This window comes from Schistosoma haematobium, chromosome 3, assembly GCF_000699445.3.
Source record: "Schistosoma haematobium chromosome 3, whole genome shotgun sequence".
Taxonomy (NCBI): Eukaryota; Metazoa; Platyhelminthes; class Trematoda; order Strigeidida; family Schistosomatidae; genus Schistosoma; species Schistosoma haematobium.
Window position 1 is genome coordinate 46,451,900 of NC_067198.1, and position 21,083 is coordinate 46,472,982.

General features: G+C 34.3%; 1 protein-coding gene across 1 annotated transcript in view; it reads right to left on the reverse strand.

Moving 5' to 3' along the window:
* Positions 1-4,559: 4,559 nt before the first annotated feature.
* The window catches only part of MS3_00000157 (uncharacterized protein), a 62,149-nt gene continuing 45,625 nt past the window's right edge, over positions 4,560-21,083 (reverse strand). The window contains exons 19-23 of the mRNA XM_051208040.1: positions 14,526-18,102; positions 10,406-10,560; positions 9,610-9,691; positions 7,175-7,256; positions 4,560-5,949 (exon numbers count right to left, since the gene is read on the reverse strand). Coding sequence (XP_051070021.1) covers positions 16,037-18,102 — 2,066 coding nt within the window. The 3' untranslated portion in view covers positions 4,560-5,949; positions 7,175-7,256; positions 9,610-9,691; positions 10,406-10,560; positions 14,526-16,036. The remainder of the gene's footprint in view (positions 5,950-7,174; positions 7,257-9,609; positions 9,692-10,405; positions 10,561-14,525; positions 18,103-21,083) is intronic.

The window sequence follows — 21,083 nt, forward strand, 5'->3', positions numbered from 1 at the left end:
GTGATACTATTCTATCCGATATAATATGTATGGGTCTCCAAAGCGAAGAGCAGAACGGATGATTTTGCTAAAGGTGGCGATTCATTTACATAAAGTAAAAAGGGAAGAGAACCGAGGATTGTACCTTGAGGAATCCCACTTTTTACAGGTAACCACGTGGAGAGAGCCCCATTAACCCTCACCCTTTCTCTCCTGTCATGGAGAAAGTTACTTATCCAATCTACGACTGTATAAAGGATTCCAAAACGTTCTGTTTGAATTTAAGACTAGAATGGGAGATCTTATCGAAGGCCTTACTTATATCCATGGAGATCACATCTACAGGAATATCCCGATATTTAGCCGCGGCCCAGTCTTCTCTTGCAATGAAAAGATGTGTCAAACATGATAGGGCTCCTTGAAAACCATATTGTTCTTTGGAGAAAAGATTATTCCCTTGCACATAGTTTATAACAGATATCCGAATGATTTTTCTCATCAGTTTTACAACTGATGGGTCTATAGTTACTAACTAAATCTACACCCCCAGCCTTATACACCGGACTTATTATAGCATCTTTCCAGTCTCTGGGCAGTCTGGACTGCCTCAAAGACATATCAGTGTCGCTAATGGTTCAGAAATTACATTTGATATGTCTATCATAATCCTAGGATGAATATCATCAGGACCACTGGCCTTATCAGGTTTGGGATGCTAAAGTAGCCTTAAAACAGTACTTTTCTCAATGACTACAGGATCCACCAGCGCGCCGCCACGATCACAATGAATCGTTGGTCATTCTTCATCAGTGACAGAAAACACTTTACCGAAATATTCCGATAAAGCTTCGGCTGTTTTGGCATAATTTCTTACCAAGATGAACGGATATTCTTGTATCGAAAGTGATGGAATTCCATCGCTTCTCTTACTTCGCCTTTTTATATACGAGAATAACCGTTTCGGACTATATCTAGAATCCTTAACCAATTGTTTTTCATATGATAGTCTAGTCTTACTATCGATTTACAGGTATTCCTAATCTTACAATAACTGGATCTGTATTGTTCTAAGCCAGTAGAGATGAACATACTCCAGTGCTTCTTCCTTTTCCTAAGAAGTTTCCTTACTGGTTTAGTTATCCATGGTGGACTGTTATTCGGTCTTCGTGGCATCAGGTATGGTACGAACGGGGACGTAACCACTTACCTTACCTTACCTTACCACTTACCTTTAAATACAGACCATGCTTCTTCAACTGATAAGCTAGTATCTACAACCCAGTCTGTCTTAGCAGCGCATTCCTAAATGGCCGATACGTCAGTTTTCCATACATTTGGGCGAGGAGTAACCTGATAGTATAACATGTCCCTAGTTCTAAACGCGAATGACAAAAAAGCGTGATCGCTATTCACTAACGATGGAAGAATATTTAGGTCGACAATATCCTCAGTCACATGAATGATTACCAAATCCAACATAGAAGAACCTTGGTTAACACCAAAACGTGTGGGTTTGGATACATGTTATACTAGTGCATGCTCCATTATTGTTATCAGGAAACTACTATCAAGCGAGTTTATAGATCCTTCTGTGGTCATCTCAGTCCATCTAATATCAGGTGCATTAAAGTTTCCTATTATCAAGCATCTGGTATTTGCACTCCAAAGATGAATGTACTCTAAACTAAAGTCATCAGCTAATCATATCGGGCTGCGATAGATGACACCGAGCATAAATGTACTACATTCGATAGCCAATTTACAGCTAATGATTTCACAAGTACCGCTATCATGCGGATATTTATATTATTGGCCATGTATAACAGGACGCCACCTCCTTTTCTACATCTATGTCTATCTGAATAATCCTGGTGTAATGTCTAAGTCATCGACTAACCAAGTTTCTGTCACTGCTGCGATGAGTGGCTTTAACCTGTCCACTAATCCTTTTATTTCACAGAGCTTATTTCTTAGACTACGAGCATTGGCAAACAAAACTACTAAGTAGAACGGCCTATCCTATTCGAGAGACATATCAGGTCTAACCCGCATGTCGGAATTATCGTGACAACGAGCGTTACTTAACAGGAGATCCCGTTGCTTCTCCGATCCTAGGATTACCTTAAAGAGTCCACATGGTCAGTGTTCAACATTTTCCTCAATCCTCTTACCTATTCTGACCAATTTTTTGACTTGAAGTCCCTTGGAGTTTTCTGGTAATATACTACAAATATATTCTCCCAGCTTCCTTAAATCAGTTTTGGGATCAGGGTCGTTTGACTCCAGCAATTTACTCACAGTGATATTTGATGAGATTAGGTTCTCCTTCTCAGTCATGCCATGGTGTAAATCCTACTACTATCAGACTTCGGTAGTGCATTTTGTGACTCACAGTGGCAGTCCACCGATGACTTGCTAACCAGCTGCATACTGCCTACAGCTTTTTTCTTTTCGTTTCTTTTTCTCTGAACTGTAGTCCACTTTTCTTCACTCAGGACACCGGGGAAATTTGGAACGCGGACGTTTTTATCCAGGTCTTTAATTCCCACTAGAGGTACATGTTTACCAACATTAACGTCAGCTGGCACTTCCCTCCCTGTTAATGTTAACGGATATTTCACTTTACCGTCAGTCACAGTCGGATGTTTGAGGCGCCTCGTAACAGCACGTACTACACTGACACGTTCTTCACTGTCAGTGCTCGTGTTGTCAGTGCAACCGCCACCGTTCTGCTTACAGGCCAAAGCCAATAGGCTCATGGCCTCCTGGATTAGTAACGTCTTGTTCGCAAGGCCAAACATGCATACCAGTGCGAGTAAGGCTTCGAACATCTTTTGTATGCGGTGGGAATTAAACGGGTACACATCTTATTGAATCACTTTTCGCACTCATCAAACTGCATACCTTCCTCCACGCCGAACAAACATTTTGGCTGTCCACATTTATAAGTACTACCAACCATCGTAATCAGATCAAGGTTTAAGACATTATGAATACAAGTGTCAGTCAATGAGTAAGAGGGTACCACAAGACAAACTTTAGCGAGACTTCAAACCTTAACTTAAGTGCTTAGATATAAAGTAGACCAAAAATGCTTTTGATGCGACAATTACGTAAAAGCAAGGATAATCACAACAAGTACAAAGTCACTGCCCTTTTTGAAACGCGCGCCAGTTCAAATATTATTAATAGCCTTTACTCTGCCCTTGTGCAATTTGACCATAAATTTGCCCACGTAATTGCTTGCACATACTTATTCGCGCCTCAGCTTTAAATTCCTTCGATGTGCTTATAGCTTCGTGATCTGTGCTATCCGCCAATAAACTGTAGTTGCCACTTCTCATTGCCTTCTAATTTTAAACACCGTTGATATTTTAATTTTAACGGTTATCGATTAAAGAAACAAAGCCACTACATTATCACAAACTAAATGATTTTGACTAGAACACCATTATAAACCTACGAGCACTTGACGGAAGATTTGTTGTAGTGAAGGAATCCTCAGTAGTGCACACTCATGACTCAGGACACGGGATTCGAAAAATATGTACAACTGATGATAATTAAATGAAATATCATGAATCACTACGTTGTTCTTGATTCATATTGTGATTCTCACTCTCTTCAGATTTGTTTATTATGAATTGTTAACATTATGAAATAATAATGTAGGAAAGGCGATAAGTGGGAATCTGTCTACAAAGAAAAACTGATTTTAGCATAACATTGGTATTTTCTCCAGATGTAATTTTGTCTTAATTTACTCCAAAAGAGCATCACTCAGTTCTAACATGAAGTAATTATTTATTTGAAAATGCGTACGGGTTCAAATATATTTTTGAACAAAACTGTCTTGATAGTAGTAGTATAAGTAAATATTAATCGGAAACAGACAATCAAACAATAGAATCCTTTGGGAGCAACAGGTAAGCACGGGTAAGAAAAGACACCTTCATGAACATAAAACAATACAGTGGGCAAGATATACTTACATAATTGGTTTTGATAAGATTATTGATGTGAATGACAAACTAAAATTATGACCATCTTTACTTCATGTTTTGACGTCATTGCCTTCCATAACCTTTGAGACAGACATGTGATGCCAGTGTTAGTAAGCTTTTAGATAAAAAATATCTACATATATCTACATATATTCTCACTAGTTGCTATAGTAGTGAAATAATTATATAATAATGCACTTTCTATTGCATTACTGAACTAATAATTCTTTATCATTTCATAGTAGCTGAATGAATCTTGACTAGATATTATAGGTCGATTAATAAAGTTATGCCCGTTGAGTGACTGGACATGAATTTGATCAGCATTGTTTATGCAACAGTCAATGAAATTACCCGGCTTTCTGAAGCTTAGTGAATGAACCATTGCTCAACCATCTGAACTAACGGCTGTAAATTGAAAGAGTTTAATCATTAAGCTACTGTCTCCGAAAAACTTAGTTTATTTAGTCATTAACTATCAGTGTGTAGCCTACCTTGTTTATGATTCATAGAATGTATGCGATTTATGCTTAGAATCCTGAAGTGACATAGCTTAAAGTAGAATGGAATAGCATAGGTGTACTCATTTATCCTCTTGAGTTTTCTATTTCACGTTTATCAATTTCTATATATTCCTTTTGAATTGTATTACTAAAATAAGAAACCTGTGAAATGTTCAGTTCTTAGTTTACAAAAAAAACCGACAGTAGCTAGAAAAACATTGAGTACCGGTGAACTCAAACTATTTCAAAATGTCATAAACTGACTGGAGGTAGAAAAGTGTGAACAATTGGATAGTGCTACTAAGTAAACGTAAATGCTCCGAGGTTTGATTGTTCTGAGCTTGATCTCATATTGGATGATGTGCTCACAACTGATAATTTCTATTTTCTTTGTGTGCAAATTTTAATGAAATCAATAGTATTATTTCAGTCAGTAGTCATAAGACTTATAGGACCTATCATGCACATACATTGGGCTAAGTTGTTTCATACATCAGCATAACAAGATGGATTGGTCGACACAAATATTTAAGTAAGACATTCTATTTATTTACTTTGATTTCATTGCTGCTGATGTAAAACAGGGCAAACTGAAGTAATGCATTTGTGGTCAAATCTTATATTTTTTATGACTGACTAATTAAATCACATCTTTACTAGTAAGAGTTCGGATGATTTCGTAGTTAACAGTAAACAAGTTAACGACTATTTGAACTCAAAAGGTAAGTGAATAACAAGTTAAAGTTTAAAGCGAAAATGGTTAGGTTCATATTCCAATACAATACTTTCAGTTGACAAAGCACAAGTATAATAAAACGTTCATCTTACATTTCATTATTAGCTACAACTCACTTGAAAAAAAAAAACCCACGGAAAAGTTACTCATGTCATTTTCTTTTTAGTATATTTAAAGTTTATTGTTAACATTAATTCTTACTGGACGATAGATAACATATTAGTAAAACAACGATACTTCAAAGTTCAAATAATAAACAAACAATAATAGTAACAACAATTCAAGGATAATTGAACACAGAAAAAAATAACAAAAATAGGATATTAAAAGAAATATCACCGAGTACAACATTCACACACACACAGACACTGATAAACAGGAACAAAAATAAATGATCACAAGAAATGCGAAATAAAAAAGAAGAGAGTAAACTGACTTGATTCACACAACAGAATACTGCGTCGACACAAACATACACACACACACATGGCGGTTGTGGTAATATTCCATGAAATGAAAGCAGCATTTCATAAATATTTTTAAAATGAATATTCAGTTACGAAGCTAATAGCATTGAAACTCAAGTTTAAAACAGATAGATGATATTTTTATTGGACAGAAAAAAGAAAAACACATTTCAATTGCCTTCAAATAAATTTTGCACATTTGTTGAATCTAAGCATGATTTACCATCAAGACGATTAACTATATGTTTTTGTCCGTTTAACTGAAATTTATGTAAATAGAAAAAAGGAATATCACAATAAATCAATTATCAGTTTAAGGGTTGTGGAGATTGTTAAGTTTTTGATTGAGATCATGAACCGATTGATGTTAAACCACCATTGGAGACCTGAAAACACTGGACGGCCGCGTTCGCGCGCGAGACAGAAGGCCCTGGGTTCGAATCCCGCGAACGGGATCGTGGATGCGCACTGCTGAGGTGCCCCACAATAGAACGAAACGGCCGTCCAGTGCTTTCAGGTTTTTAATGATGGTCTAGCATCAATCGGTTCATGATCTCAATCAATAAATCAATTGTTAAATATAATATATTGTAAATAGGATAGTCAATAACACATCATCGACAGGTAAAGTTTACACTAATACTATGTCATTACTGGTCATTAAAACAGTCAACAGTTAAAATATTGATAAGTAACAACGTCTGAAGAAATCATACATTCTGCTTTAGATTTGAACACAGTGTGATCAAACTTGACCGATTGTACCGCGGTACAATAGTGCACCTTCAAACAATACTTATCTTTCCATAATAGAAGGAAGAGGGTTATAAAAGGTCAACTCTTAATGCAGTACACCACATGGATTTTTGGTACAGGGAGTAAGGTCTGAAAAGCTAATAAAGAGCTATTTACAAAAAATTTGTAACTAATCTCATTACATAGTCACTTCCAGATTTGGGAAGCAAAAGCTTTGTGGCATGGGGGAAAACAGTTGTTCACATGCCTCCAATAATATTTTAGACAGTTAAACTTTACAAGTGGTTCCCCGAAATATCAATGAAAAGATGAATGACGATTGTCACGAAGGTTACATCAATCAGTCGTTTGTGTTAGGATAACTCTTGGGGGGTATAGTGTCATATTATATATTTATAACCAAGTTTAATTTCTTCTAGGATCTTTTCATATCGAAGAAGCAATATGATTTTCATTTCCCGGCATTTAAGTACAGGTATCTAGGATTGACCCTAAACCAAATGAAAGTAGTTGTATCAAGGGGTTCGAAGATGAAAATCATTGATTAAAAATAGTGTATTACAAAGAGAAAGCCATCCCCTTGCTTTCTTCCACCCACCCCCCGTCAAAAAAGAACAAAATATGACAAAAATGTACCTATAAATTGATTCTGAATAAAAAAATAATTACTGTAAATCATCATCAAAACTATAAGAAAACAATCAGCCATACGAAACAAATTCCACTTACAAATGATAATGATAGTAACGTAGGCAACTCTTTCACTTGATAAAGTGGATGAATTCGAAATTTGTTATTAGAATCATTCCACCTTGATACAAAAAGAAAAGATAAGAAATAAATATATGTACGTTTACATATTACTTATTAATTTATCTACAGTGATGATAAGATTTAAAGAAATATCAACCAATACTAAGTAAGGCAATGAATAGTTGACAGATACAAATCAGTTTATCTATTCTTTATATATATATATATATAAATTGACAAAATGCAGAGTCTTTTGACCACTATAAGCAACAATGCAAGCATGTTCGGGATGCGGTTCTCCCCCTGGAAGTGCAAAATGTTGCTTCAGGATTGGCCTGAATCGACACCCGAACTAGTGATAGGGAGTGAAGTAGTTGAGCGAGTCGATCGCTTCACTTATCTTGGAAGTCTCATCAGCCCTTGTGGTTTGGTGTGTGACGAAATCTCAGCACAGATACAGAACGCTCGACTAGCTTTTGCCAACTTGCGTCAATTATGGCGTAGGTGAGATATCCGTCTATTAACCAAAGGATATGTTTACTGTGCAGCAGTTCGTTCCGTCCTAATTTATGGCAGTGAAACATGACCAGTAAGAGTAGGGGATAATCGTAGTTTATCTGTATTCGATCATAGGTTTCTTCGAAACATTGCTCGTATATCCTGGAACCATCGAGTAAGTAACGTAGTTGTTAGGAAAAGGTCACTAGGTAAGGATGGAAAATCAATTGATGAAGTAGTGAAACTTCATCAGTTGAGATGGCTGGGACATGTGTTACGTATGACCAACCACCGACTGCCCCAACGTGCGATGTTTTACGGTGTAGTAATAGGTTGGAAGAAAGCTAGGGGTAGCCAGACCAAAACATTGCACAAGTCCATGAAGTCACTGACAAGTGGACTGAGTCATGTTGGTAGGTGTAGACGATAGCAACCGATGGTTAGAGACCCTGAATGACATGGCTCAAAATCGTTTGTAATGGCGCAGGTGCATACACTCTTTGTTCTCCCAAATTCTAATCTTCTGAATTTTTCATGTCCCTTCTTTTTTCTTTCCAAATTTACTCCTTGAATAGCATCTTCAAACCCTAATCTTTCCGATTATTGCTTATACTTTCACTACCTCTACCACTATGGGATTTGAATCGATGACTACATCTCTGTGCTAATATGGTATGGCAACTCGAACTGATGTACGTACTTACGAAGTTCCATGTTGTTACTGACCAGTTTCTCAATAACCCAACATGAATTATTTCCATATGAATGTTATTTCAGAGTTAATTGTATTTTTAGTAAAGAAATATTTGACTACTGTAATTTACATGATGACTTTTACAAACCACTTTGAAGCCATTGAAACCCTTCCAGAACCGATACCTAATGCTTTTAAAATTGTAACATTCTGTAAGACTTTTACAATAATTTGAAATCAAAGTTTCAATCGAAAGGATGATTATTTTGTAATATGTTTAATTGGTGTGGGTTCGAAGTACAATCGATGTAAATCAACACAGAACAGTGAGTGAACTAAGGTTGTTCTTAAATAAAGTGAACGATTGGTTTCATGCCATATTAAATAGATTCAAGTTGGAAATATGGACTATTAGATGACTATTCGTCGATTGAGGTAGTAAGGAGAAGTTAAGAGGTGGTCAAATCAAATAATGGCATAATCCATAAAGCCATTGACTGTTGGTCTGAGCTATGTAGATAGATGCATATCACTTGGTCGGTGTCCGCGCGATGATCGTCATCAGTGGCTTAGGACTGGGTAACACGATTCCAAATCGTCCACAGTTGTACAGATGCATTTACTGTCCATTTTTCCTCTCTATTTCGAATTCTCAAACTTCTTAATACATACATTCCCATGCCATGTTTTAAATAATATTTTCAGTCTTTCTTTTTATCATCGATTTTATACTACATCGATCTCTTTTGTTACCTTCACCTCGTTGTGCTAATGTGATATGGAAATCTGTGAAAGCGGATCTCTGTGTCAGGCCTTTATGTTAATGATATCTATCTGTCTATCTAGTCCTTAAAGTTGGATACTGTAGCTATTGAACGATTGTTTCTGAAATAAAATTGCTCTATAAGACAACAATTTATACATAATTCTTAAGAAATTTTTTATAATTTGAAAAAAAAAATATCAGTTTAGTTTTTTTCTTCTTTAAAAAAGTTTACTGATCCATTCAACTAAACCGAGAATGCTATGAACAATCCGTCTTGATATAATGGACAAAACTGTACAACTAACAGCTTGTATCTACTCACATCACCAAAAGGAATGTATTTTACTACTAAATCGTCAAATCAGAATCAAGCAGCTAACCATTTCAAGTGTTCATTTCCGAATAATATAAGTTCAAATAAAAAACTAAGATAAAATAATGACAATTTCTTACTCCTTTTCGTTGCCAACTTCAACCATCAAAAATAAATCACTATCTTTAGTAACTCCAATCGTACTTTCTAGAATAGATTCACCTATGAATATAAGGAAAAAAGAAAAACACACAAATATTACTGATAAAAAGTTCAACATTTTAAACAAATTCTTTGTAGGTGTTATCGAAACACTCCTCATGTATCGTGGACTAAACGACTGAACGACATTGAGGCTTGATGTAGGCGAACAAAATAAAACGGTTGATAAGACTGAGAATATGCGTCGATTGAAGCGTCTGTATAATGTGTAACATGTACCGGGCTGTCCCTTACTTTGAATAGAGATGTTGACTGAAGGGTAAAATTGGAAGAAAGTTAGAGGCAGCTAACTTATTATTTGACACTATTTAATCCATTCCTTCTTTCCGAGTTATATTCTTTATTCTTTTGCATCATCATTCATACAAATATGATTCAACTGATTTAGTATTCATCTCGTTAACTTTACCTCACTGAGGGGATTTACTACAGAAACTTGAGTAAACACACGAACCATACCACAACTATGTACTGGAATTTGATTAATCACTTATTTACATCATAGATGATATTGATCAAGAAATAATAATGAGATTATCAGTTAGAATGTTAATATATCAACAAAAGTCTCGTTAAAAGAACGACTATAACAGAACAAAACCTCATGAGTTGTTTAAGGAAATTGGAACAAAGCATTTAGACAGAAAAATAAATACACCTATGACAGATAAAATAAAAAGTAACTTTGAATTACATATTCAATATAAAACTTACATTTACAACAATCCTCCGACCAACTATCCCCAGTGTTCATATCAGTTGAACCAGAAAAATAAACGAACACATGACGCCCATTTTGATGAGCTAATTCAATTTGACTAGCAAGTTCATCAATAGATTGAACTAATAATTGTTCTATAGGCATATTACTATAAACAAATAAATAAAGAAAGGATATATTTGTTCTATGTTTTCATATCTATCAATCGTGGTAATTTAAATAAACAAAACTACAGTAACAACAATAAAATCACAAAAGAAGAATGTACTATATATATGATAGCGGTTGTTACTTCCCGGTTGTACATACGATGAAAATATACTTCCTGAGGTGCCTGAAAAGGAAACTAGCTTAAGAACGATCTTGACAACCTGACAGGATGACCGTAATGTCTAAAGAACAACTGCTTTGAAAAAGTCGCACAGTCTCTTTTAAATAGTTTTATATGAATTAATCCCATACTTTTAGGGTCTTATTACTAGAAATGGAAATCCGTGGGATAAGAACGAGTGTTAATTTTAGGCTCTCTCATACAGTTGTAGAACAATACGACTGTGAATGCAGGTTATCTGAGGGAAATAATTAACTCCCATTACATCCCAATATAATTGGCTGTACTGCTTCGCCCTCGGACTACGGGCTTGTTGTTTTTCCGTTTACCACTCTCCAAGCAAAATAAAAGAGCCAATATTTCAGGCTATGTGGTCGTAATGATATGCAGACCCAGCCACCATATCAAGTTAACAACCACGGTTTCAGTAGACGATGCTATGTATTAAAACAGAATTGTCGACCAGGAACTCGTCTTTCTCGTGATTTACTGAAGATGTGAATCAGCAAATGATAATTTGATTAACATCATATCAATAACAATTTAATAACGGTTTCAAGCATTTATTTCATTAAATAAAGTATCTCTATTTTATGATAACTACACAAGCTAAAGATGCAAAAAATCAATTTCGCAAAATTGAGAGATAAGCAATGTATTTTATGAAGAGATTTGTGCTTGAAAGTATATAGGTTACTATTAGCAAAAGAAGACAGTATATATATATATATATATATATATATATATATATATATATATATATATACCCAAACTTCAATAAACTTTCAACGAGGAAGCAATGAAGTATATACATCTACAGAACTGAAAAGGAATGATGAAGAGATAAATGTATGTATAGCCAAGAAATCTACATGAATATTTAAAGAACTAGTGTTAAATGGGTCATTTTAAGACGTTGATACAAATTGTTACGTAAGTCACCGCTTATATAACTCCAATTATCAGAAGTAAACTTTATTTCAGAAAACACAGAACAGAAAATTGATGAGTGATTTAATATCAGAGAGAGAGAGAGAGAAGGAGAATGTACAATGTAATATTAATAACAATAATAGTAGTTTGAAAAGTCTATAGTTGATTATTTGTTTCTAACGGTACCTATAAAAAGGTAATCGAAACATAAAGTGCTTTCCTTTATTCGTGATAGTTTCAACTTTTAGTTAGAGATAAAAGTGAACAAGAAATCAGGTTGATCCTATTAAATGATTCCTAAATTCATAAAGTACGCTTAATGATGCGTATTAATCAATGTATTACTGTTTGAGATTAGGAGTATTCTAACATAGTTCAGTTTATGGTGATAAACTAACAATCAATAATTAAAAGTCTACTACGAAATATTTATTTATTTATTTAGTTTAACACAGATATTGGTATAAGGAGGCATCAAATACATATGCGCCACACATATCTCATTTGATATGTGCGAGGGCTGTGATACTGCCCGGGTGCCCAAACTGAAGCAGGTGATTTTCTTAGAGGGACACACCCCGAGCCTTCGACCTGAAGGTCTGATCCACAAGGCATTGGGGCATCGTAAGGAGATGCAGACCCATCGAAGCCGGTGACCCACAATTGGTTCATACACCATTTGTTCCCTCAGGATACTGGAGCCCATGTGCACCATTGGTTTGGAATCCGGTTAAAGCGCCGGACATTCGCTTTTCGTCCTCTCAATTCTGTGGACAACACCCCGAAAAATTCATTATTGTAAAGACACAAAAAACAAAGTGGAACGAATAAAAAGGTTTATCAGACAATAATTCAACATGAATATCCAATCAATAACAATAAGTAAACGACATAATACTTTTATTACTTAAAAACAAACTGAGAGAAAACTATGAACAATAAATGTTATAACGATATTCACTGAATACTGTTTTTATCATTGTCAAAATAAGTAATTATACTACTAATCACAATATGAAAATTAATAAATTAACGGAAATGTTAGTTTTACTCAGTCAGCTACAACGTAGGATCCAGGCATATATATACATCAATCTAAGTTGTCACACCTCATTAGCAAAACAAGATGAACACTAAATTCATATAGATAGTTCAATGGTAGTAAAAAAAGACTGCATATAAGGATATGATACAGGTAGAAAGAATTAGTTCGTAGAAAGAAAGATATAAAGCAATTTCAATTTCACGGTTTAATGGAGGACAACGAGTGTATACACCTACGCTACTGTGATCGATTTCGAGTCATGTTACCCACAGTCTCCAACCATTAGTTACGATAGTCACGCGAACTCCAACCAAGCAGTCTGCATCTACCAACATGGCTAAGACTAGAAGCTAGTGACTTTAAAGATTGATGCCACGTTTTGGTTTGGCCACCCTTAACTTCTAATTATTTTTAGTTAGTCAGTAGTAAAAGTTAATTTTGCTGTTAAAAGTAATTTAAAAAACATGCTATAAAATTGAAGAAATAAGTAAACCTGTATGACAATCTAACTATACGCATTTTAACTTCATTAGAAAAAATAGTGTCAATGGAAGAACAACATAAGATCAGATGTTTATGTTCCAGTACAAATTATCAAACATCATATCAATGTATCGAAATGAAAAGGCAAGATGAGAAACAATATCAAAAGTAATAAAAGTTTAAACATGAGAATTACCAATATCAAAGATAGAAATGGTATTTAAATCAAGATTTAGATAAGGAAAGAATAAATGCAATTGATTCACAGAGAGATTTTATATTATCGAACAGCATATCTAACCACTAATTACTAATACTAAGTGATCTCTACTTAGAAAACTCTTACTGACCAAAATAATTTAGATCAAAGGTCAATGACTTAGTGAACTAACCCCATATCTCGACTTATCCATCCTTACTGCTTTTTAACCTAATCACAAGTCGGAAAGTATTGTGCGTTTAAGCAGAGATCGGGCATATGTAATACGTATTTTAACCAATCTAATCAATGAAGTATTTTAGCCATATCACTGTTCTAGTACCATGCGCTTACTCCCAGAATCATTTATTTGATGGTTCAACCATATGCCTCGAAGATAGTTATGATAGAATACTTCCAGTCCATGTTTATTGTCTACTTCAATAAGGAACATTTTACAACCTTAAAGTAATATAGAAGGGAATTCTATGAAACAACTCACCAGGGCTAATGAAAATTCCAATATAAATGACTTGTTTTACAATAACTCACCAACATACATATGAAAAAATCATATTAGCATTTCAGAAAGATGAAAATTCCAAAATAAGTGAAGTTACTAATGAGCTGAACTACATCATTCACTATGGTGTTGCTAGAAATCGATGCTGACTAGTAGTCCTGAAATAACACATTGCATTTGAAAGGAAAGCAATATGGGTCACTACCAAGTGATTATTCAATTGTAAATACATTTAAGTCCTAAGAGAGGTCAGAAACGGCCCGGATGAGTAAGTAGTAACGTCTCTGACTGTGAAGCTGGGTGACACAAAATTGAATCCGCCGGAAAGCATCAGTTCCTGAAGATCACAGATACACCTTGGTGTTGATGAGTTCTAAACAGCACGAAACCTAGGTCCACGGTATCATGTCGACTACCTCTAACTACTGCCTTAAATCACAAACAAGTTTTAACAGAGTTTGGAGAATTTTGATCAAGATATTTCTACACAAAGTACTAATTTTATAGACTAAATGTAGATTGGAAATAATTAGTAGGTAAATAACCGGTGACCATTTTTAAACCTGTTTGGTCACATGAATTGTTTTACAATAACTCACCAACATACATATGAACAAATCATATTAGCATCTCAGAAAGAACATGAAACTATGAATTAAAAAAAAAATTGACAAAAAAAGAGATCAGTTTTTGCCCAACTACTAAAACTCAATGAGTTTACAAACACACACACACAGACAGACACATATAGGTATAGGTGAAAACATTGCCGATCATCAGGAATTATGAGATTGAAAACAACAACATAACAGATTGGAAAAAACAAAGTTCACAATTAAATGCATCATATATAATTTCTATTTTTATAAAATAACAGAGGTATATATATGTATATATATTGCTGTTAATAATAAGAATTAAAAGTAACAATGTTAGTATTGAACAATTTATAATTATCCTTCCTAATTATCAAAACAATTTGTTGTCATATGAATATGAATATATATAATATAGACAATATTTACTATGAATTAAGTAAATAAATTAAGAAATAAATATTTATTTATGCTGTTCAAATGTAATGGCAATAGTCATAGTCATAGTAATAACAGTGATGATGATACTCCTGCTGCTAATGATGATGATGTACACACATAATTAGCTGAAACATTGGACAATTTTCAACTACACTTTCAAGCGAAACTGATATGAGAGAAAATGATGATTTTTTTTTAAGCATTAATGATAAATGGACAATACTCTAAACTGACGTATTGTAGCACATATCAACAACCGGTTGACACACACACACACACACACAAACATATATATAAATATCATTAGAGTGAAACAATTGTTAACGATAAGGAGAAAAATAAATCAATCAAATTGTGACAAAGTACAATGATTCATATATATATAAATATATGCGAAAGTGAACGTTTAAACCATGACAATGTTCACGAACAAAACAATATTAGGAAAATTATTATGCATGCAATTTATAATACAATATATATATATCATATATATGCATGTCTATTTGGAATAATCTCTGAACATTGAAAAGATAAAGTTTTAAAATAAATTGAATAATACATCGAAGTAGTAGTAGGAGTAGTATTAGTGACAGTATGTACATTATGAGATTGAAAAAATCAACTATTAAAGTGTTAAATATACACAAGAGAATATAACTTTACAAATAATGATTCAAAATAGTCTCCTTTCTTTTTGTAATGATCTTGTCGTTACTATTTCATTTTCATAATACTTACTATTCATAAAGATAGTTTAACAATGTGAAATTTATGTATAAAAAAGAACCCTATGAAATGGTAGGGGGGGGGTTGAGGGCTTTAGGAATTAACAACACCGTTACGTTTTGTTTACAACAATAAAACATTTTTTTCACAATTGTGTCTAGTTAAGTACAGGAAAACGAGTAAAAAGAATATTCTCAGTTGTGCATATGACAAACACACACACACACACATTGAGTAAATGGGCGAACTACTAATTGAAATAACATTAAAATATTGAATCATTGCTCTTGTCCCTCCCCCACATAAAAACCCCAAGAATTACATCATAAATTATGATGATCCAATTAAAACTGTGGAAAATGAAAATTAGGAAACGCTTGTGAATGTAAATGATTAAACATTGAAGAAGAAGCAGCGGCAACAGGAGACGAAGATACAGAAGCAACAGCCGAGCCTGGTAATGTATGATGATGTGATGATTGACTACGTTCAACAAAACCAATATTTTGCTGTTGTTGTTGACGTTGTTGTAACAACAATTGTTGTTGATGAGGTTGATGTTGTTGTTGTTCTTTAGCAACAGCAGCCAATTGAAATTGTTGATAATGTACAGTTGGATCAAACGATGTTCTTAAATTGGATAGATTTCTTTCTGGACTAGTTTGATGATTATGTGCAGAATTACTGTTATTATTATTATTCTGTTTGATGATATTCATATGATTTTGACTATTTTGAGCTAAATATTGTTGCATTGCTGCAGCGACAGCATGAGATGGAGTTTGTTCACCACCAAACCCTGCTCGTTGTAAATCTAATGAACATGATGGAGATGATAATTGTGGACGTTGATTTGTTAATTGTGTAAAATAATCCTGCATCATAGATACATGACTTTGTAAAGTATTCACCTGATGGTGACCAGATGATAAATTAAGATGTTGGGCATGATTGTTATTAGTAGCACTAGTAGTATTACTGTCATTATTGATATTGTTGATTCGTGTCGGGTTTTGATAAGTGGACTGGTATGAAGAATTACTAGGATTAGTGTTGTTAGAAACTGTAGCAGACAGGGCCGATTGTCGTGCAACATCTTCAGCAGTACGTAAATACTGATGTTGTTGTTGTAATTGACGATGAGCAGATGATAAAGCGGATGAGGATGGTGCTGAGGAGGAAGAAACATTTTGTGTCTGGTAGTACGGTACACTAACAGTTGTTTGATAATTAACAGCTGATGGAAAATTTTTTTTATTATTAACATGATCGGACTGAAATGATTCTGAAGGAGTAGTACAGTTAGTAAAAGGTCTAAATCTGGAAGATTGCACATTCGGATCACTATTTGTCGGTGAACTAGAAATAGTAGTTCTTACTGAAGTGTTTATATTCGATGAATTTAAACGACAAGTGCAACCTGTGGCAATAGTACGTCCGCATGTTAAGCATGGCCAAGACAATTCAACCTGTTGTGTACGCTGCACATGAGCTCGGAAAGGATCCTGAGAAGAAAATGTTTGATTAGGATAGGTTATACTTGTGTTATTGTGATCTTCTTTAGCACTACTACTACTACTAGTAGTAGTAGTAGTATCACGCCGGTTCAACATTCGATGTTGATAATTAGACGATTCTGCATCGTAGGATTGTCGGGAGTCTTTGGTGCTCGGATCAAAAGTAAACGTTTCATTTGATGAATGAGCACGTTTTGGAGAAACATTAGATTGTAAGAAATGTGAATCTTTTGAATAACCTAACCTACCACTATCTGAAGCTGAATTCGCTACACTGGTAGATGGTTGAAAAGTATTTGTATTAGACTGATTATATGACTGAGAATAATTAAAAGGTTGGCTGTTAGAATAAGTCACAGACGAATTAGGAACATTATTTTCTGATTTATTATTCAAATTATTGTATCTGCAGATATTAGAATCAGAATTATTTGTTGAATAAGATGATTTCTGAAGTGTCTGAGAATGTTGTTGATTGTTTTCATACGATGAACCAAACGTCCCAGGAAGTGTAATATCAGAATTATCTGCTGAACTAGTAGTAGTAGTAGTAATAGTAATAGAAGCAGTGGTAGCAGTAGCGACTGTGGATCGTAAATTATTAGAAGAGTTTCGACAAGTAGTATTTGAATTCACTGTATCACTGGACGTTATTTGTTTGTCAGTAGTAGTGGTAGCAGTATTACTTTCTTGTCCATCCAAAGAAGGAGTATTATTTTCAGTAGAAAGTGAATTACTATTTGTTGTTCCACTGGTTTTTACAATAAACAAATCACCAGTTCGACTAATACGTAAATATTTCGCTTTTGGAGTTTGTATCACCTCGAGTACTTCACCTTTAGGAATTTTACGTTGTGTAGTCGTTGCGTTTGTTGTGGATGGGAAAAATAAATCTACAAACCAGAGAAATAAATATGATGAAAATAATTCATAATTTTAAAAAATCCGTTGGATTTATTTTTATGAATAGAAGAGACCTAAGATATATACCTACAGTTTGTTTGGAATGTTATACTGGATTTAACAATAGATCCAGTAGCTCGGAAATTAACCCAGTTCATTATTAATATATACAGTTACGAAGCAACTTAACGAGATATACTTATTGCGCGATAGAAACAGTATCAAATAAGCATGGAATCAGTAGAACGTGAACAGGATGGTGAAATGTAATCTGGATGACATGGATAATACGCGAGAGGAAGTATCTTGTAAGCTGGTCAAATGAGATGAAGTGATTTAAAACTGATCATAATACTGAAAATCGTATCATCCTGTTTGTTAATCCACTTACCTGTCTTACAGCTTATATTGCAAAATAATTTTAATTAGATAACCGGTGAAATTTAGGAAGCATCCATTTTTTTATGTGATTCCTTAGAAGTGTGAATCAGAAAATTTTATTTCTAATTATCAATAAAAACTTGTGTTCATTAATGTAAACACTTATTTAATTACACATGTATCAGTTACTGTATAGATTCCTTCAAGAAAATATGCAATCATAACATTTGATGATCAAATTTTTTTTCAGATTTCTTACTACACAATGCTCATACATTCACTTCTGACCAATTTCATTTATGAAAATCTATGCTAAATACGATTTATAATTTTAACATTTAAATATTACAACAATTGAAATCATGAGTCAATTGAAGCTAGTCCACCATGGAAAACCTAGAAGCAATGGACGGCCGTTTCGTCCCATTGTGAGACTCCTCAGCAGTGCGCATCCACGATCCCGCCTCGCAGGATTCGAACCCAGGACCTCAGTCTCGCGCCAGGCGCTAAATCAACTAGACCACTGAGCCGGCGTCCAACGGTGTTAATGTCTAACTTCAACTAATCCACGAAATTGAGCGACACATCCACTACTGTCATCAGTGAGTTACTACCTCACAACTGAGCCGGTTGAATATTAGTTAGGATGAACAGTCGATGTGAGTCTAACGAAATGACATAAATCATTAAGTTATTCTCGATCCAAATTGTGGTTCTTACATTCTTTATTTAATCATAAAATTGTAAAACTCATAAAATATATAATCATATAGTTGACTTTGAGTCTTCTAGAGGTACCTGAAAAGAAAATTGGGTGAAATGTGGTCTTAGTGACCTGTGAACGTGACCATAGTGCGCTCAAGGGACAACTGCTTGAGGTCGGTCACACACAACATTTTTGTAGGTAATTTTCGTGTTGGCTCCGTACGTGTTGAGACCTTACCGCCGGAGACGGATATCCGTAGGATAAGGTGAGGTGTGCATTTTTAGAGTCGACCTTTTCTAAACCCAGCCCTCCTTATGGGAAGACAGCATCGCTGTTATGCTTATTGTCTGAAGGAAACACCTTACTGCTGTCACACCTCTGTGCAGTCAGCAGTACGACTTCGCCTTCGGATCTTGAGTTTGTTGATTTTAGTCTTACCGCTCCTCAACCGACCTGTGTGACATGGCAGGACCTTGAGGAACGATTGTTCCAGCCAGTATAGCTCAATTGGTTGATCACGATAGGCAAGTCCGACCACCACATCAAGGTAGCAGCAACGGTCGGGACTTTGAGTTACACTTCATATACACGTATGAACTGGTTATAATGTCTGACCGTCAAATCATAAAAACATAGACAGTCGAACTGTAACTCGTGACTTGGATAGTCAAGAGGAAAATTCTGGAAGTCTGTAAATTTGTCACACGTCTACAGATCAAATATTTTTTTTAAAGTATGGAAATACTTCCTGTTATCAAATACAATAAAGAATCATATGGGCGATAACGTAGATATTAGATATGTATATATAGTAGTAAAACGTTACATCAGCACGATCAATAAGAGAGGAAATAAAAAAGACCCCAAAAATAGTTGAATAGAATGAAAGTTCCACGAGCAAATAATTGCGTCACAAATTTCGGATTGAATTATGCAGTCCAACTAGTGGACTGTGTGACTGGATAGGACTGGGAAATTAAGAGAAAACTGATTGATCTCCGTAACCCAAACATGGTATTTATTGTCATTATACAATATAGTTATGAGCAATCCACAAATCCCATGGACACAGTCATAGAGTCTGTGTATAACTATAAATGCTATCAAAAGGCAATTTTATGGAAACATGTAGGTACATTTTAATAATCGACAATTAGAATCATTTATAAACTTAAAAAAGTGTAAATGACAATGATGGTCACAATTTCAGTTGTAGTGGACGCTATTGGTGTTGTCGTATTTTCTCAGTTGAATAGCATAGTTACAGAGTTTTCGTTATTGTTCAAGATAATATCAATTAACTATGTCAATTTTGTATCCATAATTAAACCATCTAGCTCAGAGAACTAAACAATAAAAAAGAATGGAGATTTCTGTAAAATACGATTCAGTTATTATCAATTATGTTCCGTTTCTTTTACATAACGATCAAGTGGACAATTATCTCATAAAATTCTGATCGTTTAATTATTTTTATTATCATCCTATTATTCTTAAACCCATTTTATATATCATTACGTAACCACTTTTTTTGGATAAGCGAAATCTTCATTTTATGATGTAATTTCTTCTATACTGAATTATTTTTATTTCTTTTTAAATTGTCCATATGTTTTATTACATTGCATCTCATAGTTTGTTGGTGAGTTCGAAAGATCAACTTCAGTTTAGTATAATTCTGTGAACGATATAAATGTTAGATATGATCAGTTATCAATACTAGATCTTACGAAAATTTTCTAGAAATTTCCAAAATATTTCGCAACTGTGTGTGTGTGTAAAATTATCGCTACAAAGTCTCATTTTTTCCAATCCAAAACTTGATCATACCAAGTGACATGTCGCACTAAGTGTATGTGGATGCTTTTTTAGAGCTGAAGAATA